This window comes from Manis pentadactyla, chromosome 6 (assembly GCF_030020395.1).
Source record: "Manis pentadactyla isolate mManPen7 chromosome 6, mManPen7.hap1, whole genome shotgun sequence".
NCBI lineage: Eukaryota > Metazoa > Chordata > Mammalia > Pholidota > Manidae > Manis > Manis pentadactyla.
This window is the reverse complement of record NC_080024.1, coordinates 143,829,213-143,856,573: the sequence shown is the minus strand read 5'-3', so window position 1 is coordinate 143,856,573 and position 27,361 is coordinate 143,829,213. Positions and strand designations below refer to the sequence as shown.

Below are 27,361 nucleotides of genomic sequence, written 5' to 3'. Positions count from 1 at the left end.
AGAATGTTTAGAGACAATAAGAAAGCCATCACGGATGACCTCACTGAGCATTCCATGAGCTTGGTGCCAACCCCGGCAGAGCACACTGAAGGCGGGGGATTGATGGGGTGGCTGTTAAATTAGACCATGTGGTAAGGGGCACATGGCGAAGCCAGAGAGAGGATGACACTTTGTTAAATGAACATCCAGACATGTCGCCCTGTGGGCCGACTTACACAATTCTCCTTTATCTAATATTTTGTCTACATTTTATCAATAGAGGACATCTTTTCTATAAACCTGTATAAGCTGGTGATGAGTTCCTGTGGCAGCTTTATTTTTCACATTTAAAAATTATAGCCTGTGCTCTGTCTGGGCTCCATGTACCTCGGGAAGCAGCCACTGAGTACCTCGGGTGAGCAGGAGGACTGACTCACTTTATAAAAGGCTCCCACATGTGCCTGACAGAGTATCAGGTTTCTAGTAGTGTTGCTATCCTATGAGAACACCCCCATGATGTATCTAGTGACCCTATTTCTGGAACGACTGTCCTGGACCCAGATGGCTGGAACATAAATATACCTGGAACATAAATATACCTGAAGTTGATCCATTCACCAGTTTGTCAGCGAATCAGAAATTGCTCTTATGCTGATGAAACATAAACTTAGTGATTTGTTTATTCACTTGCTTCCACTCAAGGCTCTTAGTACATCAAAGGGGTGTATATAATCTGTTTACCTTTGACATCTAGTTATTATAAAGAGCAAAAGAGTATGCACATGACAATATTGCTTTTCCATGTTCTACAAATATGCAGGCAGTCTCCAGCAAGAACCACAGATACCAGTGCAATAAGTAGATCGATAGTTGGAGAAGAAGATTGGCTCTACGGGCCTGTAGTACACTGCTGAAGATCTATCAGATCAGCTTTTGCAGAGGCATGCAAAAATAAATATATACATAATGCATAATCATGATCCTAAATGGCTTGTGATCCAATAGGGGGACCTTGTCAGCCTATCAGTATAAACACAGATACAAATAAATACATCCCGCACAGATATCCTCAGGTTGAACTTGGATTGATATTAGTATTTGTTAAGCTCATCCAAAAAAGGGGCTCGTAGAAAAAGTTTGCGTCTCATAGGCCAGAGGATTGGGGCTTGGGGAGGCAGTTGATCATGGCTCAAGGCCTAAAGCTACCTTCTCTGTTTCCTCTCCTGGATAGTCAAGAATCCGAGAGCTAGAGGGAAGCTTTTTCTAGCCTAGCTGATCTTTAGGATCAGTGCTGCTATATCCCACATGTTGTTCAGAAATTGAGCTGCTAAATCAACATCTCACTTTCCCTCAACTTCCTTGCAATGTATGTTCCATGCAAGAATATTAAGAAATTGAAAATTTTGTGTCACAATACCTGTCACCCTTAAAGACCTCGCTGTAGAACTATATACATATCCATGAAGAGTACTGTACTTCTCAGTACTCCAGTACCTCTCATGCCATTGGGTAGGCCTGGAATTGGTCCTCCTTATACTGAATTCTACAGATGCATTGTGGCAAGTCTGAGCTGATATGAAAATTCAAGAAACACTATGAGGAACAAGTCATTTTCAAAGGTAACTGTTAGAATGTATTGCAGTTTATAAACTGCAGTTTATCAAGCAATTTTATACCCAGAATCTCATTCAGTTCTCACCATGACCCTATAAGGAAGGTGCTGATATTCTCAGATAGTTGAAGTCACTCCAGGCCAGAGCTCACCCTACGTCTTCTCACTTCTGCTCCAGTGCCGGTGCAGGATTGTCAGTTGGTTTTTAACTTCATCTCACTACTGCTGATACCATCTGTTCTGTTCAAAAAAGAACGTAGGACATCTGCCCAAATAAACATTGGCCAAGAAATAAGTGCCGGATGAGCTGGACTGTGGCCAGCCCCACAGTATAAACAGTATGCAAACATGTTGAATTACGTTATGAGTGTAGAGTCAGTGAAACCCCAACTGTGGGAAACTGTACAGGGCAAATGTCCTAAGTTCCTCAGTGGGTAAATCATACAGAAAAGAAAGAGGTGGAGCAGCAACTTGAAGATTAAAAGAAACTTAAAAGACATAACATTTTTAAATGGGCAAAACTAAACCATGGTGTCTAGGCAGGTACAGTTGGGTGATAAGTTATTTTTTTGAAACACAGGACGTGATTAAAATCAGGATAGTGGTTACTCTTGAGAGGAAAGAGGACTGGTACGTGGAAGGGCTTCAGGTGACTGGCAAAGCTCTGCTTTTTGACTTAGATGTTCCTTAAAGGGTGCTTGCCTTATAATTTGCTAAGATAAAGATTTGTTTTGTGGGATGTCCAGATTCTGTGCTTGTATTTAAAAGTTTCTGAAGGTGGTTTGCATTCCCAATGCCTCTGCCTCTACAAATTCTTCCATTGTTTGCAAACAGCAATTTTTTTTAAAAAAAAAGGTAATTTAGCAAAAGGGAGATGTGGGGACAGATAAAATGTAACTTGTACAGAGGGGTCTCAGACCCATCAGTGTGCTGAGGAAAAGTCTGAGCCCAGGACTTCTTAAAAGTCACTTGTGCTCCTGCTGCAAACTGTTTTATTTGAGAGCAGTGTGTCTCCGCCTCTGCGGAGCAATTGAGGGAAGCATGAATAATGATTGAGGAAGTGTTTGTTGAGCACCTGCTGCAGACCATGGTGGGCTGGGAGATGAGGAGATACCAGACGGTGTGGAATAAGGTCCTTGCTTAAATAAATGTACTGTCGTACCCGGAAAACCAAGCCAGTGGTGCAGTGGTGGTGTGAGTCATCCCACAGTTGCCATAGGGTGAGGAGCAGGCAGCTGAAGCTTCAGAATTTAGAGGTCAATGAGGTTCCCAAAATGAGAGCCAATCTCCAATGTGGTGGCAGAATTGCCCCCTCTAGCATTGCTCTTACTGTCAGGCAAATACATGTCTTCTCAACAGTTTGTGACTGATTTCCTCTGCTACCTTGATCTGGCTGCTCTGTAAAATGGGTCATCTCAGGACTGTTGGGAAGACTAATCCATATTAACGTGACTGCAGATTGCCAAGTACCACTAGTAATATTAAGAGAAGCAGCTTGGTGTAGTGGTTAGGAGCACAGAGTCCAGAACCAAGTTGGCTAAGTTGAAATCCTAGCCCCACCCTCTGCTCTGTGACCCTGGCTAAGTTACTTAACCTCCTTGTGCCTCAACTTTATAAAAAGGGTATAAAATAATGCCTATTATATAAGGTTTTCATCATCAAATGAGCTAATACTCATGAAGGACTTAGAACAGTGCCCGTCACCTAGAAAGAGCTCTGTAAATGTTTATCATGTAACATTATAGGCCCTTAGAAAGTATTTACAGACAGCCCTGATTTGTACCAATAGCTCTGTGAGGTAGATGTTTTATTATGGAGGCTACTATGAGGTAATGGTATTCATAATTCCATCGAGTGGAATCCAGGAGAAACACATACTCTTCTTACATTCCTAGGACCTTCCTCCCAAACACCTGAATCCCACAAGCCCTTCCTCTGCTGTGTGTGTGTGGAAGTCAAGCCAGGGATTCTGAGCACTCATCCTGCTGATACACAGAGGAACTGAAGGAAGCCAGGATGTAATTGCCCAGCAGGAGGTCATCCAGGAAACTGAGGTCAGCATGTCCTGTGTGGCCTCATGACCTCTGCAGGGGAGCAAACAGCACTGGAAAGGGCGCAGGGAGCACCTCTGCAGTGTATCCACGTGCAGGTCTCATCCGCCAGGCTCACTCACAAAATTTCATGCCCGAAGACACGATCATCTGGTCCGAACCACTTATTTTGTAGGTGTGAAGATGAGCACCTGGAAGGGTGAAGGGACTTAGCAAAGTCACACAGCTACTTAGAAATAGAGCCGGAGCAGCCGCACAGAGCGTTGCATCGTGTGGGTGGCAACAGCTGCTGGAGGCTCCGAGGCTGGGCGCCGAGCCAAGCATGTTAAAGGCATCAACGCTTCTGCCTTCTCGGTAGCTGTTCAGTTTGGATATCACTGTCCTCGTTGCATAGATGCAGACACCCAGGTCAAGAAGCTTACCTCAGATCCCACGGGTAGAAGGGGGCAGGGCTGAGATTTACACCTAAGTGTTCCTAATGCCAAAGCCCACAGGTGGGTCCACATTCCAGTTTTTGTGTTGGGAGCAGGTAATAAAATTGAACCAGCCTTCAGCTTCCAGTGTTGACCTTCTATCCCCTAGTTAATTATAAGTTTCCCTGAGTAGTTCACTCCCATCCACCTTAAAACTACAGGCCCACATTTGCACATCAGAGGGCCCCTTGCTGTGAAGCAGTGACACCAGCACCATTGTAAATAAACCCACAGAACACAGCCTGGGCCCAGTGGGGACTTTGAACTGTGAACCCCTACCTGACGTTGTACAAAGCTGACTCTGAGGTTGCACAAGATTTTATTCTTATGGTTATTCCTACTGGATTCTGAACAATGAGCACAGAAGAATTGAGTGCCATTACTTCCATTTTTCAGGGAACACTAGGTCTGTCAAAGCATGGAGGAAGGCAGTAGGTGCTCAGGAATCGCCTGTCTCCTGGGCCCCAAGGCTGTCCTTACCTAAGGATTTGATTATTAGCTGAAGGGCTCCTAGGCTTCCTAGGAATACATGCGCAGGAGTGCTGAAGGCACCAAGCGGACCTTTTAGGAAACAACATTGGTGCTTCTTTGATCTTCCCGACCTCTGAGCATCCTTGTGCCCTGAGCTGGACAGATTTGGTAAGGACTCCAAGAAAAAACCCTCTTGAAAAAGTTCCAGATGGAGGAGCATCTCGGGCTGCAACAGGTCACCTAGGGCAGCTACAGGGGGAATAGGGCCTTGACCCCAGGAGAGCCTGGCATGTGCCGACGGGCATGCGAGGGAGACTGAGCAGGGGAGCGGGCGCAGCACCTCCAGCCTCACAGATCTCGTTTTCCATGCCAGGCTGCAGGGTTGTGGCCCAAACCCTCTTGTGGGTTTCCTGGGATTTTATCTTTTAGACAAATGGCAAGTGCTTCCAGTGAGGGCCTAGGGGACACAGGACTAGAGCAATCACCTTGCAGAGGAGCTGGAAGAATCTTCTCCATGAGATTATCAGGTGAAAGCTGTGTGCCAAAATGCAAATTATCGTGCTCTCATGCAGGTTGTCTTCACCAGAAGGCCTCTGGGTCTAGAAAGAGGCTCTCTGCAGCCCCTGTGAGCCCTAAGCGGCTCAGGTAACAGAGAATCACCGTGAGAAGGTTTCACAGCATCTGCACACACAACACACAAGGGAAGGCTCTCCCAAGCAGCAGAGCCGTCACCTCCTGACCGCGGTCCTTCCCTTTGCAGATCGCCCTGCTCCCCAGCAGTGCTGCCCACCTGGGCAAGCACATCAACGACAACAAGGTGCTGGTCTCAAACGCTTACCTCCCAGGACCTCCTGGCCTGCCCGGGGGCCAGGGCCCTCCCGGTGAGTGTGGAGAAGGGCATGGAAGGGTGGCAGGGTCACCAGGCAGGGCTGCCAAGAGCTCACGTTTAGTGGGGGCTGGACGCAGCTCTCTAGCTTCTGGGGATGAGAGTAGAAGCAAGAGTCTGGGAGCTCCCACGCCTGTGCAGCAGGAGGGCCTGGGGAAACAGGGTCCTCAAGCCTGAGAAACCCTCATCACCAAGGAGTCATTTGGGGAAAAGAGGTCATTGTTCTGGGCTTGGGTAAGATTCTGAGAGATCATTTTAGGTTACTGAGAAACAAAATGAAAAGTGTTTTCCCATGTTAGCATATATGGAAATTGAATTGGTATAAGGAACTCCTGGGGCCTCATCACCCACCTCTGACTCCTCACGGCCAGCCTCATTTCCCCTCTTCCTCAATCCTACCTCCTCCTTCCCCTATTCATGAACACATTTACAGCTATATATCTATAATTTACATTATATATATAATTTTCTTTTTAAGTCAACTTCTTTGAGATCCAACTATATACAATGTAACCACTTAAATCACAGTTGAACAAGTTGACAAATGTGTACATCCTATCTCAAGCACTTAACTAACCAACACCCTAGATCTATATCAAGACGTAGAACATGTCTATCACCCTAAAAAGGTCCCTTTGTTCCCTTTTGCTTCTCCCCTCTCCCCAGAACTAGGCGACCACTGGCCTGCTTTCTATCACTATGGTTTGTCTGTTCTAGAACCTCATAGTAATGGAATCTCATAGTGTGTGTTTGTCTTGTCTGGCTTCTCTCATTCAGCATATTGTTTGGGAGGGTCACCCTTAGGACACCAAAGAAAATCCCAAATGACCTATTATTCTATCAAGAGATGTACAATGATAACCCCCCACAAAAAAAAAAAACCAGTTACAAGGTATTTTATGTTTTATTATGAGTCCCTCCATAAACAGATGGAGCAATATATTTTTTTCCATGCCAGTAAAAGAAATAGCATTAGTGTTAGCAAAGGATTCCAAAAACTGAGGGTCTTATCCTTGATTATCATTGCTTAGCAGTGTGCTCGGTGTTGTGAATGACCTCCTGGCATTCTGATTGGGAAGACAAGACAGACAGAGTGAAAGCAAATAGAATAAAACAGTATCTGTGTGCCCCAAAGTAAGCAGGTGCTTCCTTTTATAAGAGTTTGTAAAAGGGGAAGATCACTGTGACCTGCAATTATCGGAGGACTTGGGGCTTGACCTGGGCGTGAAAGGCTGGTTGGATTTGTCCAAGCAGGAAGGGCATGAGTAGATTTTAGGAGGAAGGTCTCAAAATTCTCCCCAAACCATTTATGTGTTTTCTTCTGCACTTAAATCTTAATCTGGTTTCCTTCAAACACAGGTGGCCTGGGTCTCAGTCTGTACAGAGAACAAGAACTGGTCCAGGAGTCTGGTTTACCCTCGTGTTGATTCCCTTGGTCGGAGGCACTCTGGGTCATGGGCCGTTTTCTCCAGCAGTTGCCTCCCACAGGCAGCCTCTTGCCGCTTCCAAGGAGACGTGGTCTCTCTTTTCAAATTCTTAGCACAGTGGTCTCCACCCTTCTCTACAAGAATGCTTTTGCTCTGCTTTCCTGGAGGGAATTCTTCTCCAGACCAATCTACATACCACTCCAACAAAGACAGACTAGACAGGAACAGGGAGCCGTTGGCTGTCTTTCTTCTTAATGACGTGCTGACTTTCCAGTTTTGCTGTTTGGTTTCTAACATGGGTTGAGCTGTCCAGGGCCCTTGAGGAACAGAGTGATTGAGGGATCTGCTTTGGCCATGCACTGTGCCCTTGCTCACCCCTACAATCCTGTTTCTTTCTCCTTCCAGCATCAGTTTGTGATGCCCTCCGTTGAGGGCAGTTAGAAAGACAATAAGGTTTCCTCTAGTCCTGAGGCTTCTGATGAATCACAGACTGGGGCACCAACACAGGAAACTACGCCTGGTGGGAATCCTTTGGCTTTGGTGGTAAAGAGGGGGCTGCTCCTGTCTCTGGCCCCCACTGTTATGTATAAGGTGCTGCCATTTCCACATCAAAGGCCCATGTTTTAAAGGCACCTGACACGTAGTGATCTCTGAAGTTCATTGATTGTGAAATGAAGGTAAAATATTATTTCTGGCCTGTCCTTTTGCTTTGGGAGTTTGATTATTTCATTTTAGGAGGGTTCTGGTTCCAGCCCAGAGAATTAGGGGTGTGAAACATGTTTGGATGGAACAGTGACTGCCTTAACTTTGGCTTAATTATTCTGTGAGGTAGAAAAGACTTCTCCAATATGAAAAGTCTGCAGTCTTTGTTTCTTTGATTTGATTTATTTTGTTTTCTGGTGCCTAGAAGTCATACCACCCTCTGTCACGTAGGAGCTAGGTATGATTCAAAAGTAATTACCATATGCATTTGAAAGAGACATCACTGGGGAATGATTATAGCACAGCAGTCAGCCCAGCCTCTTCAGTGCAATCATTTGACTTGAAACATTTGCCAAGCAGCTTACTTTGCACCTGAGACTCTCCAACAGTGTGCTGACATTTAAGACACAGCCCGTGCCTTCACTGTGTTGACAGTCCAAAAAGGCTAAAAACTCATGTCCTTCTATATGCAAAAGAATGAAGTTGAACCCTTATCTTATACCATATATAAAAATCCACTCAAAATGGATTAAAGACCTAAATGTAAGATCTGAAACTATAAAACTCCTAGAAGAAAACATAGGTAAAAAGCTTCATGACATTGGATATGGCAATGATTTCTTGGATGTAACACAAAAAGCACAGATGTAAAAAGCAAAAAGAGACAAATAGAACTACATCAAATTTAAAAACTTTTGTGCATCACAGAATACCATCAACAGAATGAAAGGCAGTCTACTGAATAGGAGAAAATATTTACAAATCACATTATCTGATAAGGGATTAATATCCAGACTATAAAGAGACCTACAATAAGACAACAAAAATCTCAAATAACCTGATTTTAAAATGGGCAAAGAAGTTGAACAGACATTTCTCCAAAGATAATAAACACATGGCCAATGAGCATATCACTTCACATCCATTAGGATGGCCACTACCAGAAAAAGAAAATAAGTGTTGGTAAGAATGTAGAGAAACTGGAGTCCTTGCACACTGTTGGTAGGAATGTAAAATGGTGCTACCACTACAGAAAACAGTACGTAGGTCCCTCAAAAAATAAAAAATAGAATTACCATATGATCTAGCAATCCCGCTTCTGGGTATATATCCAAAAGAATTAAAAACAGGATCTCAAAGAGATGTTTGCATGTCCATATTCTTAGCACTATTCACAATAGCCAAGAGGTGGAAGCTACCCAGGTGTCCATCAGCAGATGAATGGGTGAACAAAATGTGGTCTGTACATAACATGGAATATTGCTCATTCTTAAAAAAGAATGAAATCCTATTGCAAGCTGTAACATGCGACTTTGAGGATGTTATGCTAAGTGAAATCAGGCAGTCACAAAAAGACAATGCCATATAATTCGACTTCTGTGATGTATGGAAAGTAGTCAGATTCATAGAGATAGTAAGTGGACTGGCTGTTGCCAGGGACTGAGGGGCACAGGGTGGGGGAGTTGTTCAGTAGGTGTGGAGCTTCAGTTTTGCATGATTAAAAGGTTCTAGAGATCTGTTGCACAGCAGTGTGAATGTACTTAACACAACTAAGCTGTGCATTTTAAAAATGGAGATGTCAGAAGGCAATGGAGATGTCAGAAACCATTTTTAAATGGTTATGATGATAACTTCTATGTGTTGTTTACCACAACTTTTAAATAAATACTCTCAAAGCACCCACTCCCTTTTCCCTCACCTTCCCTGTCAGCTGATGTTTGAGGCCTACTGCAGAGGTGGACACCCTGAACTCTGCACCAGGTGCTGCCTTCCAACTGAGCAGCCAGTGAGGTTTTCCCTCACTGTGTAGCAGATAGACACAAGTGGGGGAAGCCCCCAAGCCCCACTACAAGCCCAGCCCAGGCTAGTGGCTGTCTACAATTCTGCATATCTGTAGTTAGAGGCAGATGAGACCTGTAGTCCCTCTCCCTCAATCTCCGTGATAAGTGCTATGACGTACAACAGTTATTATCAAGCAGGCACAAAAACAGTCATATAGCATGTTCTTAAACTCAACATCCTCCCAGTGCTCTGCCCTCTGAAGAGAGTCTAAAAACAAAAAACAGAGAAGCCCTCAGTGTCTACGGACAGGGAGCATAGATGAGAGGTAGGCAGTGAGGAGGACAGACTGAAACCCGAGAGCACATAGTCCCGTGACAGGGGCAGCCCCTGCAGAGAGCTCCAGTCGGCTGTGCCAGTAGGAGAGTAGAGGTCCGGGTTTAGTTCCGCCTCTTTTTTTTTTTTTTTTTGAGAGGGCATCTCTCATATTTATTGATCAAATGGTTGTTAACAACAATAAAATTCTATATAGGGGACTCAATGTACAGTCATTAATCAACCCCAAGCCTGTATCTCAACAGTCTCCAATCTTCTGAAGCATAACAAACAAGTTCTTACATAGTGAGTAAGTTCTTACATGGTGAACAGTGCAAGGGCAGTCATCAAAGAAACTTCCGGTTTTGATCATGCATCATGAACTATAAACAGTCAAGTCAGATATGATTATTCGTTTGATTGTTATACTTGATTTATATGTGAATCCCACATTTCTCCCTTATTATTATTATTATTTTTAATAAAATGCTGAAGTGGTAGGTAGATGCAAGATAAAGGTAGAAAACATAATTTAGTGCTGTAAGAGGGCAAATGTAGATGATCAGGTCTGTGCCTATAGACTAAGTACTAATCCAAGCTAGACAAGGGCAACAAAACATCCACGGATGCAGAAGATTTCTCTCAAAACAGGGAGGGTGAGGTTCTAAGCCTCCCCTCTGTTGGTCCCCAATTTCTCTCCTGATGGCCCCCTGCAACTGTGCCTGTCTTAGGTTGTTCCTCCCTTGAGGAATCTTACCCGTCTCTGGCTAACCAGTCATCTTCCAGGGCCATACAGGGAAATGTAAAGTTGGTAAGTGAGAGAGAAGCCTTATTGTTTGAAAAGGTTAGCTTTTTACTTCTTTGCAGATTTATGCCCTGTGGCTTCTATGCCCAGCATTTGTCTTGAGGTATCTTTACCACTTGGAAGAATTATGATACTCGGTAATTTTCTATATGAGGCACGAATTCTACTAAAGGGTTGTAATTAGGAAGGAAGAAGAAAAGCTATAGAAGTAGCAGACGGAAGAAAACATGGGAAGATTGATTATTTCTTTGACATATCTTCTTGTAGAGTAACTTCAGCATGTATAGGTTTTAAACTACTAATTAAATTGTGCACACACATTAACATAATAGGAATACAGCTACATAACAAAAGCAGACCTACAATTACCAGCCATATCCAGTGAAACCAAGAAAACCAGTTAGGTACCCTAGGCATTTGTGAAAACTTATGATATGATGGATATTGTCTAACTGAATTTGAATGGTTTGAGAAAAATCAGACAAAACAACACATTCCTGGGAACTGTTCACATCCCATGTGTTTTTTTAACAGTAGATAGTCTATAGTTGCACAATTTTGGAGCACTGCAACTTGCACTTCTCCTAATTCTTGGTTGAGTTCCGACAGTGTAGATCCAGTCAAATTTGTTGTTTTACTGTATGCACAGGCCAGCTTAGATATCTCCTTCTTCATTCCAATGGCAAGTCCAGGAACCAGTAGGATGACTGCAGCTACAACTGCAGCAGTGCCAGGATCTTTGTTGAAGTTTTTTGATGTTCATCTTCTGGAATGACTCTTCCAGAGGATGTTGATGTTGGAAGTTCTTCTTCATATCGTATCTTAATCGTTTTCTGTATAGCCAAATTAGGCTTTGATCCTCTGTATAAACACAAACAAACCCCTTGCCCACACTTTGATATGACCTTTATACCATTGTGAAGAACCTATTGGAGATCACCACACAGGAATTGCTATTAGTCCGTTCTTGGGTTCTGTGATTCTGCTGCTGTTTTGTTCCTTCAGTTTTTCCTTTGTTCTTATACTCCACAGATGAGTGAAATCATTTGGTATTTCTCTTCCTCTGCTTGGCTTATTTCACTGAGCATAATACCCTCTAGCTCCATCCATGTTGTTGCAAATGATAGGATTTGTTTTCTTCTTATGGCTGAATAATGTTCCATTGTGTATATGTACCACATCTTCTTTATCCATTCATCTACTGATGGACACTTAGGTTGCTTCCAATTCTTGGCTATTGTAAATAGTGCTGCAATAAACATAGGGGTGCATCTGTCTTTTTCAAACTGGAGTGCTGCATTCTTAGGGTAAATTCCTAGAAGTGGAATTCCTGGGTCAAATGGTAAGTCTATTTTGAGTGTTTTGAGGAACCTCCATACTGCTTTCCACAATGGTTGAACTAATTTACATTCCCACCAGCAGTGTAGGAGGGTTCTCCTTTCTCCACAACCTCGCCAACATTTGTTGTTGTTTGTCTTTTGGATGGTAGCCATCCTTACTGGTGTGAGGTGATATCTCATTGTGGTTTTAATTTGCATTTCTCTGATAATTAGCAATGTGGAGCATCTTTTCATGTGTCTGTTGGCCATCTGAATTTCTTTTTTGAAGAACTGTCTGTTCAGTTTGTTTGTTGAGGTGGATGAGCTCTTTATATATTTTGGATGTCAAGCCTTTATCGGATCTGTCATTTACAAATATATTCTCCCATACTGTAGGATTCCTTTTTGTTCTATTGATGGTGTCCTTTGCTGTACAGAAGCTTTTCAGCTTAATATAGTCCCACTTGTTCATTTTTGCTTTTGTTTTCCTTGCCTGGGGAGATATGTTCAAGAAGAGGTCATTCATGTTTATGTCTAAGAGATTTTTGCCTATGTTTTTTTCTAAGAGTTTTATGGTTTCATGACTTACATTCAGGTCTTTGATCCATTTCAAATTTACTTTTGTGTATGGAGTTCCTCCTCTTTTAAAACAGAAGCCAGAAGCCCAGATTTTTATATAAAGTCTCCCAATTCTTAAATGTTAGGAAATTCAGAGGATAATAGTATCCATAAATGAGCACATAGACATGTATAGAGTGTGTGTATAGGTATAGTTGTATACAACTACATCTGATATATATCTAATACACCTGTAATGTATACACACTCACTGGATGTGTAATGTAATGGTGCACAGTGAAGTAAGCTGTTCTCTTACAGGGAAGGGGGTGTTGATATTTAGAGAAATGTGGGTGGTGGTGATTACACGAGGGCACAGGCAAAGGAGGAAAGAGGAGTCAAGGCTGGGTGGTACAACGCACGTGTTTTTTTTTTTCAGGGTGGATGGGGGCTGGGAGGTGATTAGGAAGGAGGCAGTGGTGGTAAAGAATGCCTGTAGAGGAAGGCAAGAGTGACCTTACAGAGAGTGCTGCGGAGTTTGAACTTTATTGTCTGCAAAGCGGAATCACTGTAAGGAAGTCCTAACAGGCTTGTTTAGTGCTTCCCTGTGTAAGGTACTAGGCTACATGGTGTGTGTGTGTGTGTGTGTGTGTCTAAAATCTCATTTAATACTCAACCACTCTATAAGGTAGTTTTTTTTATTAGTCCAGCTTTACAGATGAGAAACTAAGGATCAAAGAGGTCAAGCAGATTGTCCAGGATTCAAACCTAGATCTCTCTGATGCAAAAACCCGTGCCCTTGGCAGCTACCCAGCTTATTGACCACCATGCTGGTGTGACTGAGGACGTACAGAGGACAGATGGTTATAGGAGGCATTAATGAGGTGCAGTGTGTGGAACTGGTCACTGACTGGACAAGGAGGTTGTGGAAAGGGACGTAAGGGAGGACTCTCAAGTTTCTGGTTTGAGCGGATGGGTGACCGGTGAGCCATGAAGAGAGAGTGGCATGGGGAAGTCTGCTCAGTTTAAAACGCCTGTGGGACACTTTAGCAGAGATGCCAGAAGGCAGAGGGCGCAGTGCAAAGAGAAATGGCTAAAAGGGGCCCCCAGGCTCTCTTCTCTTGTCAGCCAGACCCCTTTCCTCCTCATGGGATATGGAGCTAATGAGGTGTTCTTTGATTCCAGGCTCACCAGGACCAAAGGGGAGCCCGGGCTTCCCTGGGATACCAGGTCCTCCTGGGCAGCCTGGCCCGAGGGGCTCAATGGGACCCATGGGACCATCTCCTGATCTGTCCCACATTAAGCAAGGCCGGAGGGGCCCTGTGGTCAGTATTTTATCAGAGATCTCTCTACTGTTGGTGGGGGGAAGCATGTTCTTGTCCCATGCATTTTCCTTCTGTTAGACTAAACCGGATCCCTTTGTCTTGTAGGGCCCCCCAGGTGCACCGGGAAGGGATGGTTCTAAGGTAAGTCTCGTGGGTGGCCCTTACAAGCCAAAGGTCTCTGCATTTCAACCTACTGTGCAGGCATCAAGTAAAATTCAAAACACTGTTTCCTTTCCCTATTTTGTCACAGGCAAAATTGAAAAACAGGCACACTTTTTTACCCAAAGCTAGGCAGAAAATCTAGAAAGCATTTTTCTTAAAATATGAAACAACCATAAAAACAAAAACTACTCCTAAGAAAGATTACCCCTATACATTTTGACAAGCTTCTGGTTGTCATTGTAGCATGCCCTTTTCTCTCTAGCCATTGTTTATTTGTAGGACTCTTGAGTGTGTCCCCATTCCTTTAATATGTTTAAGTCAAGTACAGGAGAAGTTCCATGCTGCACAAAAGGGTGGTTTCACACTGAGAGCTGCCAGTTGCTTGCTCGTAAAGAAGTCAGTGTGAGTTACTTTAGAAAGTGTCTATTATTCCCCATGCTGCCTGGCAATGGAAGCATTCCTCTTGTCAGATCTGGTTTGAAAACATAGGGCCTCATGGGACATCAGAATGAGAGACACTTGATCCAGGCAGTTCTGTTCAAGGAAGTGGTTCCATGAGTCTAGCTTCAAGCTTACCTTTGTTTCCAACAGAAAACATTTGTGGTTTGGTGCAGGGAGATGGTGATAGTGGGTGTCTAAGTGTTGACCACAGTGGTGGCCTCCACAGGGTCCACAAAGCTAATCCTGCCCTTTCTGCTTTTAGGGGGAGAGAGGAGCACCCGGGCCCAGAGGGTCTCCAGTAAGTAGCACTGTCTGTACTGCTCCCCCAGGGGGAATGTGCTCAGGGATGCAGCTCTGATGAGTCTGTAAGTTGCTCTTATTAGTGAAAACTAGCCCCTTCCAGCCACCATCCAGCCCACCCAAACAGAACTTAGTGGGTCAGAGGAGCATCATGGAGGCCTTTAGCAGCTGGTTGGGATTCATTTTTAGAATTCATTTTCTGCTGTTTTTTCTTTTATCATGGCTAATCCTTATGTGGAATGTCTTCTGTTATGGTTCAAACCCCAGTATGTCATGAGTCTGTTTCCAAGTATGTCATAAAACATCTGAAGGGACCAGAAAAGAAATCTATAGAGCTGTCATAACTCTGGAAGCTTAAGAATTTAGCCACCACTACAACCCTAACAGGTCAGATGACTGTCCTCCCCAAAAAAGTACGGAGACATGCAGGGCTCCTTGGGACCAAAGAGAAGGAATTACTGGGTATGTGTGTGGTGTCCAGGAGGTTAAAAATGAACGTTAGTAGTACCCAAAAGCACAGAAAATTTGAGCAACTCCATTGTTTCAGAAGAGGTCAATGTCATTTCTGAAGAAAGGCAGAGAGCCTTGGCCTTAGAGATAGGAGGGCCAGGTTCCCATCTGAACTCTTCCATGGATTAGCCCTCTGATCCTGGCCATGTCACATAGCATCCCTGGGCATCCATTCCCTCACCTGTGTGATGCCAAGTGGAATATGATCTGCTACACCTCAAGTGAGTGTCAGTTGATGTCAAAACACTGTTCATCACTAAGTGCTTTGCAGATAAAGCTGCAGATTCTAAGGTGGCCCCGGCAGCAGCACAGATTGTGGGGGTGATAAAGATTTACTACAGGCAGCTAACAAGCCCAGAACATGCTTGCTCACCCATTATTTGCCATGCCCCACACAGCACTACATAGAAGTGAAGGCTTAATAAATACTATATATAGTGATAAAAGATGTTCAGTCAATAGAAAAATTAGGAAGTCTTTGTCCTTTTCCTGACCAAGGAGGAATGGATGCCTTTACAACATACTTTCCTTTAATTTTTTAAATTGAAGTATAGTTGATATACAATCTTATATTAGTTTTAGGTACACAACACATTGGTTCAGAAGTTACCCATATTATTAAACTACTATCTGTCAACAGAGGAAGATGTTACAGAATCATTGACTATATTCTCCATGCTGCACTGCTGTCCCGGTGACCAACCTACCTTATGATTGAGAATGTTTTTTACAACATATTTTAAAATTCATTTAAGTGGTAATTACCGTCAATGATCCTTATAAACATTTTAATACTTCCATTTTTTAAAAGATAACATTTTCGAGTATTTATTATGCTCTAAGCCCTTTATATATATTAACCCATTTAACTCCTCACTTATAAACCCTGTGAAACACTAGGAAGTTGTGACTTTCATTATCCCCATTTTACAGATAGGGAGGTGGAAACCCAAAAAAATTAAGTAACTCACCAAAGACCAGCTAGTAATTGGCAGAGCTGAGATTCAAACCCAACAGAACCCCAACCTCTTGGCCACTACTCTACGCCTCCATAAGCATCTTCCAGGTTTCTTTGGAAAGGAACCTAGGAGAACCGTGCCATCTTCTCATTCTACCAGATTTGATGTAGCCTAGAATGAGGACCGGAGAAGATGAGAAGGTATCCGCAAAGCTCATGCGGGGGATGAGGGAATTAATTAGAAGGCAATCTCGATCCCCCAGGCCACTGTAGCAGTGCTGGTGTTCACTCCATTCGGGATAGAGTTATCAACCAAATAGCTGCCAGCAAGAAGTGGGATAGCAAACCACGGAGCCCGTGGAAGCACCCGCTTCGCCAAGGGCCGGCCGTGGCGTCCTGGCCTTGATCCCTCTCTGTCCACAGGGGCCGCCCGGTTCTTTTGACTTCCTGCTGCTCATGCTGGCCGACCTCCGCAATGACATCGCCGAGCTGCAGGAGGAGGTGTTTGGGCATCGGACTCACTCTTCGGCGGAGGAGTTCCCTTTGCCTCAGGAATTTCCCAGCTCCCCGGAGACCACAGACTTTGGCTCTGGAGATGACCATCCAAAAAAGTACTGAGACAGAAGACTTGGGGGCCCCCGGAGGCTTGTCCCCTTAGCACATCCCAACGTCGGCATGCCAAAGGAAGGGAAGAGAAGCGCCTTTTCACCTGCAGTTAAATCATCTAAAGAAAAAGAAGCCACTGGAGACCCAGAAAAGATATGTTTTTATTTTCTTTACCTTTTTCTTGCCTTTTCTGTCCTCCTCTTCTTCCAAATACTAGTTTCAGAGTCCCTTGCTTGATGTGCTGGAGACAAGAGAAAGTGACTGATGTATATGCTTCCCTCTGAGAGTCAGATGGAGTCTGTTGGTCTACGTTGTAACTTTCCTTTATCCAGGAGCTTCTGGATTTCTTTGAGTTAAGTAGTCTCACGGTGTCGTAAACTTTGGCAGACTATTGAAAAGGGGAAAGCAGCCAGGTGAGCTCTGAGAAAATGAAGTTACTTATAAAAAACAATAGATAAGTGTCTGGAATAGACTCTTATTCCTCAGTATCAGAATTAGGCCTCTTCAGTTAAAAAGGGGAGACAACAATGTATAAATTTACCTGGGTGGATAATTCTTTAACCTTGTCAGTCTAATAGGTTTGCAATGTTCTGTCCTCTCGTCCAACCTTGTTTCCCAATTTTGGTTAAAGAAAGGAGAAAATTAAGAAGCACAGATTAGGGGAGATGAAGAAAAATGATATAGTAGTATATTGACTGTCATAGGGGTTGTCTCTTTCTAAATTCTCATATGACTATAAGAATTCATGCTACACTTATCTATAAGCATATTCAGAGAGGAGTGTTACTCTGGCTATAGGAATAAATCCTCTATTCAGAACAAAGTAAGTGAATGAAGTACCTGATTCACATTAGAACAATGAGCTCCTGGCTTGCCAGGACACTTGAAAGCTGTTTGAGCAAATGAGTGGGCTTGCTTAGTAAGTCACAGGTTATTTGTTAAATAAAGGTGGCTGACCCTTAGGGAGAGGTGCAGAATTCCCTGGCTCTGACCGATTGCCCAGAACATGCCATGAGCCCATGAGCCAGGTTGAATCAATGCACAACGAGCTGAAGGCTGGAAGAAGGTTGCTGACTTGGGTTACTGGCAAAGGACAGGGAGGACCTGGAGCAGAGATCCCACTGAATCGGCAGGGCCAGGTGAATCTGCTCTCCTTGGGAATTAGAAGTCCTTGTCTGGGACCAGCCAAGCTTGCCAACACAGAGAATAATACACTATTGAAAGTTTTCTTGAATGTGAAGGGAAACACGTGGTTTTCCTTGTTTGGCAGAAATTTCCTCCCAGCTAGTCTCATCTTTCCTTAGTTTTCCATAAGTCAGTCCAAGCTCCAGTTCTTACAGGCCTTCCCCTTGCTTCCCCTTCCTCAGCAAATGTGGGAAGCAGTTGAAAAAGGGGTATATTCCCAGACCTTCCACTGAGTCCCTGTTTGCTCATACACCCCTGGGTCTCAGAGGGAAGCATATTCTGGAAAGGGCTTTCTCTGGATCCACAGAGATAGGAGTAGAAGTAGGAAAGCTCAGGAGACCAGCAGGGGTTTCTGCTCCTTTGTGATATCACTGGGGAACCTCTTGGTTTTAATGGGCAGCTGACAGTATCTTCAAGACCACCTTCTCCTTTGACACACAGAAGGGCTCTTCAGCCACCTGGTCAGGAGACCTAAACCCTTATATTGAGCCTCGAAGATGATCAGTGTCACAGTTCATATGTGCTCATGTTGGGGTTCCCAGTTCCCATCCTGTGATTCCCCCCCCCCGTTTCTAGGAGGTTTGTGTTGAGCTTTCTTTTTCCCCTTTTCGCCTACCCCATTTAACTCTCCTTCTGGGAAAGCATGTTTAAAGAGAACCACTATCGGTGTTTACCTGCCACTTCTCTTCCGTCTTCAGAACAATGCGGGGGCCTCTGTTAGTGAATCTGGAGAGACGACAGCCTTCCTTCCCTCAGTCCCATCATGTTAGAAACACAGGACCCAATCAGTCAGCCTGGGGCTGAGTTCTCCACAAACACTTTGCTCTACTATTTCTTCCTCACGGAAATCCCAGTGACCATCTACCAAAATGTTACAGCTAAAAACGACACATTCTCAAAAAAAAAAAAAAAGAAAGGATGCTCCTTTTCTAGCATCTTCCCCAAGCCCTTCAGTCTCTCCAGAATCCAATCTTCACAGCAGAAGGCCTCACCAGCCACGGGTTGATGAAAAGATGAACTGAGCAGCTGTTGACTCCCATCTGGAATAGATTTACTGTTGCCTGCTTGTGGAACACAGTATTTAAAGGGTGTGGATGGATGAATGCTAAAGTGAATTATGTACAGACTCTGAGAAATGATTGGGTCCATCTTTATTTTTCTTCTTAAATGAGGAACTTGTGTTTATATATAAACTTCTTTATTGCCAAATGCTCATGAAACTCAACCCTACTGCACGTATGACAAGAAGCTAGGATAATATATTAAAAGAATGAACTGTAGGTAGTAATATCTGGGATTCATGAGATTATTCTAGATAACATCCTCCAGCAAAACACAAAATAACCTGTATTTTATAATCTCAATCTGCTGGGTCAGGTCAGTTTATAAAATAATTGTTCATCCTCAGATTTTCAAAACTTAGACTACTACCACAGGACTAATAAGTACTCTGCCCTAATTATCTTTCAAAGATAAGACATAATACACTGTTATTCCTAATGTATCACTCAGTTATGGATAGAAAACTGAAGCTTCACTGTCTAAACAGGACTTCTGCTCAAAGCCATTTTTGGTTTTAATGAAAAAGCCATTTTGGGGGGTAAAATTTACTACAGTTTTGCTAAGCCACTTCCTGTTCCATGGGGAAAGAGATCTTTGTACCCCTCCTCAATCCTTCAGCAAAAACACTGCCTTTAATTTTTTGCAACCTGATCACTAGAACTTAGAATAGGACATAATAGATGGTTTCTGTTTCTGGATAGCAATGGGAACAAAAATCTGTTGAAAGAGTGCAAGGAGGGCATACATTTGGGCCCCATGCCCAGCTCCAGAGGGATCAGTTATAACCATCACTATGCCAAAGAATGTGGGGCACCAGGGCAGCTCTATCTTCCTTCCTTGTGAATTCCAGCACCTGCCACAGAACACAACAACCAACTGACGTCTTTTCCACTGTGTAAACTGAGACAAGTGTGTCCATAGCCAAACAGGTAAATAGGAAATGAACATCACCAAGGGGCAAGGTGTATTACCCCCACCAAACACCAGGCAAAGGCCCTCTGGTTCTGGTCATGATCCCATTCCAGGATTTGTGGCCTTGTGAGCCCAGTTTCCAGGCATGCGGGCAAGACTCTCTGTGACCCGGTGCCAGGCATCTCCTTGGGTTGACAGCAAATCCCTCTTCACACTTTAGATATTACTCCCCTTCCTCTCTCCCCCAGCTCTGCCCTATCAGAGAGTCAGCAGCCTCGTTGGGCAACCTTCACATCTTTTAGATAACCTTCCTAAAAATGAAATTTATTTGTAGGAATCTAGGCCAAACAACTGGTAGAATAGAGCCATCTAAAGTTATTAATAACAAATTCAGGAAAATAGATGAAATGTTTCCTGGCACAGTCAGCATGTATGTTGCACAACAAATCAAAACAAAGTTATTTTCCATTTGAAAAGGAAAAAGAAAAAATCCTGACCGTAATTGTTGAAGCATAAAATCTTGAACTTTACATGCTCCTTCAACAAATATTACTGCTTTAGGGAAATCGTAGAAAAAAAGACCCTTTACACATCTCCCAGGGACCTCAGCATTCTTTATTATAATAATACCCCTACCCCCAAAGCAAGAGCCCTGGGAATTCTATGTGTGTCATGATGTTTTTATTTCCCAGTGACTAGTCATATATTCAGTCGCTATGTTCATTATTTATAACAGATCCATGTACCAGTTGGGCTAGTATTCAAACAGTTATGGATGTGATACTATGAAGTACTTTGGATAAGATTATATATGCTTAATAACAAAGTTATTTTTCTTATGTGGCTGTACTGTGTTTTGTCCCGACACCTAGCCTTGTGCAACAAGCTGTCTTTACAAGATGAATACAAGAGATGGAGACAGAACCTGCCTTTGGGGTAGGTCACCACTTAGGGTCTGCGTGTGGACCCAACATTTGAGTCTAAGTCATGGTCTGAAGGCCCAGGTCCCACTGAATCTGAGTCTCAGAGGCACATGTCCCCAGCTGGTGTGGGGATCCTCTGGGATCCCCAGAGTGGAGTTTTCAAACCAGGAACTCTCTGCAGGGCATTGAAGATGGCTTAGCAGTGCACAGAGGGGAAACCTGTGAGGGTTCTGCCTGCCCCTAATTCCCACTACACCATGAACAATTCCATTGTCAAGTGGTTTTGGATTAGAAATCCACATAAGATTTCCTTTGGAGGGGAAAAAAATGGTTGACTACCTTTTAATAAGGTTAAAATAGGTAGAGTTGAGGGGAGGAAGCCCTATGAATTGGTAGCTAAAGTCCCCTATGTGAAGATAAAAGGAAGGGAATTTTCATCAGTTGGGCCGTATGGGAGGCAGAGTTATATATAGTAAGGGAGGTTCCTTCTAAGAGACTCTTAGTACCATTCAGCAGGGTGCCTTTAGCATCCCGAAGTTAACCTATGTTTATGCATCTCACTTTGCTTTAGCAAATGTTTATCCAATACTTGTTGTAAACTGCACTCTGCTCTGTGCAATGCAGACACAACACGGAGCCAAAAAAGCATAATCCCCGTCCTCCTGGAGACCTTTGGCAACAGAGACTACGAGCCTTCCAGAATATAAATGCAATTATAAACTGTGATAAGTGCTATGAAAGAAAGTGCTTCAAGAGCCAGTAACAGCTCACCCCCGTAGGAGCCACCCTTCCCTCCCCATGCGCTCCTACCCTAAGTCACGCGCAGCATCCAGTCGTTCGCACCACAGCCACACAAGACCTCCGGCCCCCGCAGAGAAAGCTTCACGAATCCTCTGAGTGAAACAGCAGTTGATGGAATTCTGGGAGGCTGTTTCATCTATTGCTTTTCCAGCCTTCTCAATTTAAAAAGCAGCTTAATGAACCAAGACCTGGGTGAGTACTCCTCCCCAGAGGCTTCGGACATACCATTTGCACAGTTGGCTGGTAGCCCATGTTCTCAAGGCTTGAGTCCCAGCAGATCTGAGGCTGTTTTCTTCCCAGGCAGGACACTAAAGCTTGGAGGAAGCTTGCTGTGCCTTTGAAACACCCCAGCTCCTGCAGATTTTCACCACCTGCCGTCTAGATACAGGTTACAGGCTGGCCAAGTGGGAAGCAGCACTCAGCCTCGGGGCAGATGGGAAATCCACAAAGAAGAGGCAATTTTGCGAGGGCATGTGGGGGCAACCACAGCTGAATTGCAGGGTTCTGGGGAACTGGCAGAGATGCGAGGAAGAGGCTGTTGCGCTTCCTCAGGCTGCTGTAACGGGGAACTGCAACTGGATGGCTGAAACAATAGAAATCTATTTCTCACAGTTCTGGAAGCTGGAAGTTCAAGAGGTGTCATCAGGGTCCTTAACTTCTGGATGCTTGAGGGAGAAGCCATCCCATGCTTCTCTCCAGTTTCTGGTAGTTGCTGGCAATCCTCAGCGTTACTTTCCTCTGACGTCACCTGCCATTCTACCTCTTGCCTCTTCACTTGGGGTTCTCTCTGTGCACTGACCTCCTATTTTCTCACCTGATGAAGACATCACTTCTTGGGTGAGGGCCCACCCTTATCCAGTATGAATTTATCTCAATTTAATTAATTAATCTGCAAAGATCCTATTTCCAAATAAGGTCACATTTTGAGGTTCCCAGTAGACGTGAATTTTGTGGGGACAACCCAGTACAAGAAGGACATCTTGTCCCTATCTGCTGACTCTTACACCCTGCTCATTTCCTTTAACAGCATTTGTTTTCCGATCTGAAATACTTACATGCCCACTTCATTCAATAAATATACAGATTGGACCAAGAACCAGGGGAGTGGTAGTGCGAAGTTCCTGATCACAGGAAGTATGCCTTCTGGTCCGGGAAGACAAACAAGAATCGGTAGGGAGGCTGTCAGGCTGGAGACCCGGGGAAGAGTCGATACCGCAGTTTGAGTCCAGAGGCAGTCTCTGGCACTTTCTTCTTCACACTAGGTCAGTGTTTTTCTGATAAGGCCTTCACCTGTTGGATGAGGCCCACCCACAATGTGGAGGGCAATCTGCTTTATTCCAAGGCTATTCACTTAAATGTTAATCTCCTGTGGAAAACAAAACAAAACAAAACCTTCAGAGAAACAGCAGAAACGGAGGACAGAAATGAAGTCTTTGCAGCTCATTGACTCAGTCGAGCTTGGTCGGGCTGTAGTTCCTCCAGGGTGCTGTGTCTTCACCAACATCCTAATTCAAGGACTCCTGATTCTCATCTGGTTCTGGCCAGGTGACAACTTGGGTTTGGAATTCTCACTGCTTCTGTCTATTTTCTGTGACTTTGTAACATCTTTCGTCTCTAACATCATTGTCAACCATGCTAGGGATGGGAGCTGGGTGGGGAACTGATTAAACCAGAAGGAAAGTCCTCTCTGTGGAGTCATATTTTGCTTATAAATAGTTTTTATGATATATGAGGATGGAACTGTCTCCAAAGTCAAGTTTTGTTATTTTTGGGTTTGTTTGGGATTTTTTTGTAAAAACTATAATCCCTGGGCGTTCCTGGCTCTCGCTGCCTTGCCTGACTCTCCCACAGCAACACAATAATGTGCTGGATCGGCCCTGAGTCAGCGTGGAGACGGTTGTCGACCTTTCTACCCCAAGCGTTCTGGAGATAATGTGCAGCATCTTGCTCGACTGCCACCAGGCCGTGTAATTGAAAGGCCATGTAATGTGCAATATTTCTTCCCTGTACCCATGGGGTCACTTATTTACAAGGCAGTGAGAGTCTCAGCCAAAACTGGCGGAACATATATGTGATTGTAGAGAGCCAGATGAGGGTAATTTTCCTTCTGAAAAAAATCTGGGAAAGAGAAAGGTGCCACAAATTGAATTAGACTCAGATTATTCAGAAAGGAAATAACAGCTGGAAAACATTTCAAAAAGAGGTCCCTTCATAACAGCCTCTCACAGACAGCAGCCAAGGACATTTTTCTTTCAGGCTTTATTCGAGGGCGCTGTTGGCTGCTGAGATCTGCCAGATTGACCCACACTACATGTAAATATTCACACGAGGTAGGATCAAAGCCTTTGGATTGATATGATTTGATTTGGTGTTCCAAATCAATGAAAGCAGCCCCAGGGAACTAGATGTACTAGCTACATGGCACCCGTTTGCCAAGGATAAAATCCATGCTCTGCGTGGGGAATCACTTTCTCTTAGCGAACCTGTGTTGAGTGATCAACACCTACTTCCTTGCCCCTGGGTCTCCCTTGGCTTGGCTCCCTGATTCCTGGGGGGCTGCAGCCATGCTGCCTCCAACACCCTTTTGGCTCAGGTATGTGGGCAGCTCACGGGCCTCCCATCCTCAGGCAGTTCATTCTCTTTTTTGCCTTTTACTTGATTCTAAAAGGCCCCACTGAGACCAAGGAATCTGGTTACTGTTCTCAGAGGAGAGTTGCCCCAGGGTCACTGAACACCAAGGGGTGATAGTGGGGATCCTGGCTCCATGGGAGGGGCCTCTAAGGAGGGAAGGACTGGGTGACCCCATGTCATACTAAGGCACCATGAAGTAATGGATTCAGCCTCACTTGAAACAATTTGGATCAAAGCTGTGTCCAGGCAGGAGTTGGGCCAGGGGCTTCTCCATGCCCCACTCCTTGCTGGCCGCAAAGACAGAGCCCTTGCTTTCTCCTGATGGAATTGGGAAGCTTTATTGGTAGGTAATTGTGCCAGTCTGTCTCCTACTCTTCATCATAAATTTCTTGAGGGCAGGAATTTTTACTTTTAACCATCTTCAGGGCTTCTGGAACAATAAGAGTTCAGAAAGTGTTCACAGGAGGCAACCAATTGCTGATGCTATAGCCACTAGTGACCTCAGTCACTTCTGTTCATTCAATTATTCAACAATATATATTGACTGCCCCCTAAGTGGCATACATTGTATGCCCTGGAAATGTCAAGACAAGCCTTGGTCCCTGCATGTATGGGATTACAGTCCAGTGGATGACATCGTGGGCCTGTGTCCCGACTCTCACCCCTTTTAAGGAAAAGCAACCACCTATACACACTGGCCTGTAAAACAAGGCCACTATCATACTCCTGCTGCTGTCTCAGCTGCACTCAGTATGTATCTGTAGGTGGGTTTAGTGAGCTGCAAGGTCTGTCCAGGAAATGGAATTCCCCTATTGAACCAAACTATGTTTTGGCCCAAAGCTGAGGATGAAATGTATGAAGGACCCCCACATTCAACAAGGAGCACCATCCATCGGTCAGGCAGCAGCCATCTCCCCACAGGGCCTGGGGAGCAGCTGCCGTTCAGGACTCTGCCCCCACCCCACCCCCCCGCTGAACCCCAGGCTGTGGGCGAAAAGGACAGGGGAGAGGGAGGTGTAGGCAGCCTCATAGAGGACACATTGTCCTGGATGCCTGTGTATCCCCATGCCTGGGGATAAGGAGAGGAGTTTCCCATCCCTAAAGCCAAGCAAGAAGATGACCCTTAGCAATGTGTGGTGTTCCTAGGAATGGAAGAGGGCGGCTTGTTCTCTGGCTGGATGAGGGCTGAGCCGCAGAACCCAGAAAACTGCATTGTCCCTACCACATGGACAAGCCCAGGAGCGAGGTTCTCAGGAGGATGCTTGAGGAGCTAAGGGTGGGTTTGTTTTGCTTTTCTACCTACACCCCTACCCCCAAGGGAAATAAGAGAGGGGTGCTTGACCCCTCTCTTGAAGAAGAGATGTGTGCCCTGGAGAGAGGGGACCCACACATAGAGACAAACACCTGGTGAAATCAGAGGCCTGGAGAGAGACATAGCCTCTCCTACAGAGCTTGAAGGGACCATGGCTTAGGGTCCCTGGGAAGAAGATGGGGACAGTCCCCCAGCAATGTGTGCCAGGGGGCCTTCCTGCATGTGAAGGAGCACAGAGGCAAGAGGGGTGGGAGCCTAACGAAAGGGATCCCACCCCACCTAGACATGTGGAAGTCACTCAAACCAGCCCTGTGCCTCCTGCCTCCCTCCAACCCTCCAGGAGCTCGACTTGGTAGAGGCAGAGGGTGGAGGACTTTCAGGGCCGGACCCCTGCTCCCTTCCAGGCAGGCCTGCAGCCTTTGCCCATGCCAGAGTTGGGAAGCAGGGAAGAGCCACGATTTAAATCAAGTTCAAGGTTAAAATGTTTTAAATGAACAGGACTTGATCTTAAATCCTAAACGTAACTAGAAAGTTAGAGTTCGGCCAAGATTCCATGAAGGAGCCACAACCAAAAAGGACAGGAGGATCCGACGAAAGGTAGAAACCACTTTCTAGCTCCAAGGAATTTAGGCTTTTCAGTAAACCAGTTACAGACAAGCTCTTCTAAATCAGGGCTTTCAAGCCCACCTCAAAGTTACTTACTCAGCGTTCTATTTCAGTTATTTTTATTTATACACGGACATCATCTTTTTATCTTTAAGTCTGCATGGATCCAACCACAATCCCATGCAAATGCCCGAGATGCTGTGGATCTGAAAACCGAGACGCGACCCTTCACCTGGGCGTGACAGAGAGCATCCTATCGCCGTCAGCACCGGCCGTCAGAACTCTGTTGGCCATCAGAACTGTTTTCAGAAAAGAGACATCTCAGCTGTAATCATTCTGGTATTTCCCAACTAATGTTGCCTCAGGGAACGCATGTGAGGAAACCCAGACATAGGCAGAGATTTCCTTCATGTGCCGGGGGATGTGAAAAATGAGAGACGTGCATGGCAAACCGCATGTTGAGGTCATTTGATTTCAAAACAGGAGGGAGAAACACATGCATGTGTGGATTTGCCTGCAAAGAGTCACAGTTTTTGGACCTCAGGCCCATAACTGAGATGATGCTCTTGGCTCAGGGGAAGTCCGGATATCTCCATAATTATTCTTGATTGAGGTGACTCCCTTTGGAAGAAGGCAGATGGAGGGGTGGAAGAATATAACAGCAGAATTAATTTTTTTGGCCAGATCTGTCTAGTTCTGACTCGTAAGTTTGTGGCAGTCAGTCCATGACACCATGAAAACATTTTATATGTGTTCTATGATTTCTAAAATTGTTTTTTAAAATCACTTAAAATACTGTATCTGTTCTTTGTGGCTTTAAAATAATCCCATGGTGTAACAGAAGTGGGTGGGAATATAGATAAAACAAGATTGTCCGAGCGGGAGTTGATAACTGTGAAAAAACTGAGTTCACTATAATATTCCCTTTACTTTGCATCTGTTTGAAAATGACAATGTCTATAAAAGCCCTTTCAAAATCACATGAAGATTAGCACCTTCAAAAGGCATTTGCTGGTTATCACATGGCAACATTATCTGTCCTAAGGTAGAGGTCCCAGCCTAGCACCCACCTGGGCTGCAGGTGGCTGTCAATGGGGGGATGCTCTGAGCCCCCCTTTCTCGCGCAGTCCCTATTTTACGAAACTGACTCTGTCCTGGAAAACAGCCATACACTTTGGATGAAATGAAATCCCATTCTGTTTTTCACTCTTTGATTTCCTTCCTTGCATAATGGGCCTGGTATTTATGGA

The 27,361-nt window shown here is 44.6% G+C and overlaps 1 protein-coding gene across 3 annotated transcripts in view; it reads left to right on the top strand.

The window, feature by feature from the left end:
• The window catches only part of CCBE1 (collagen and calcium binding EGF domains 1), a 242,005-nt gene extending 214,914 nt beyond the window's left edge, over nucleotides 1-27,091 (top strand). Inside the window, exons 7-11 of one of the 3 annotated variants that reach the window (XM_057504229.1) lie at nucleotides 5,347-5,467; nucleotides 13,563-13,702; nucleotides 13,808-13,843; nucleotides 14,568-14,603; nucleotides 26,267-27,091. In XM_057504229.1, the coding sequence (XP_057360212.1) occupies nucleotides 5,347-5,467; nucleotides 13,563-13,702; nucleotides 13,808-13,843; nucleotides 14,568-14,603; nucleotides 26,267-26,353 (420 nt within the window). In that variant the 3' untranslated portion in view covers nucleotides 26,354-27,091. Of the gene's footprint in view, nucleotides 1-5,346; nucleotides 5,468-13,562; nucleotides 13,703-13,807; nucleotides 13,844-14,567; nucleotides 14,671-16,496; nucleotides 20,678-26,266 lie in introns of those variants that run through there. The other 2 variants (XM_036876714.2, XM_036876715.2) reach the window with 2 other exon arrangements.
• Nucleotides 27,092-27,361: the final 270 nt, after the last annotated feature.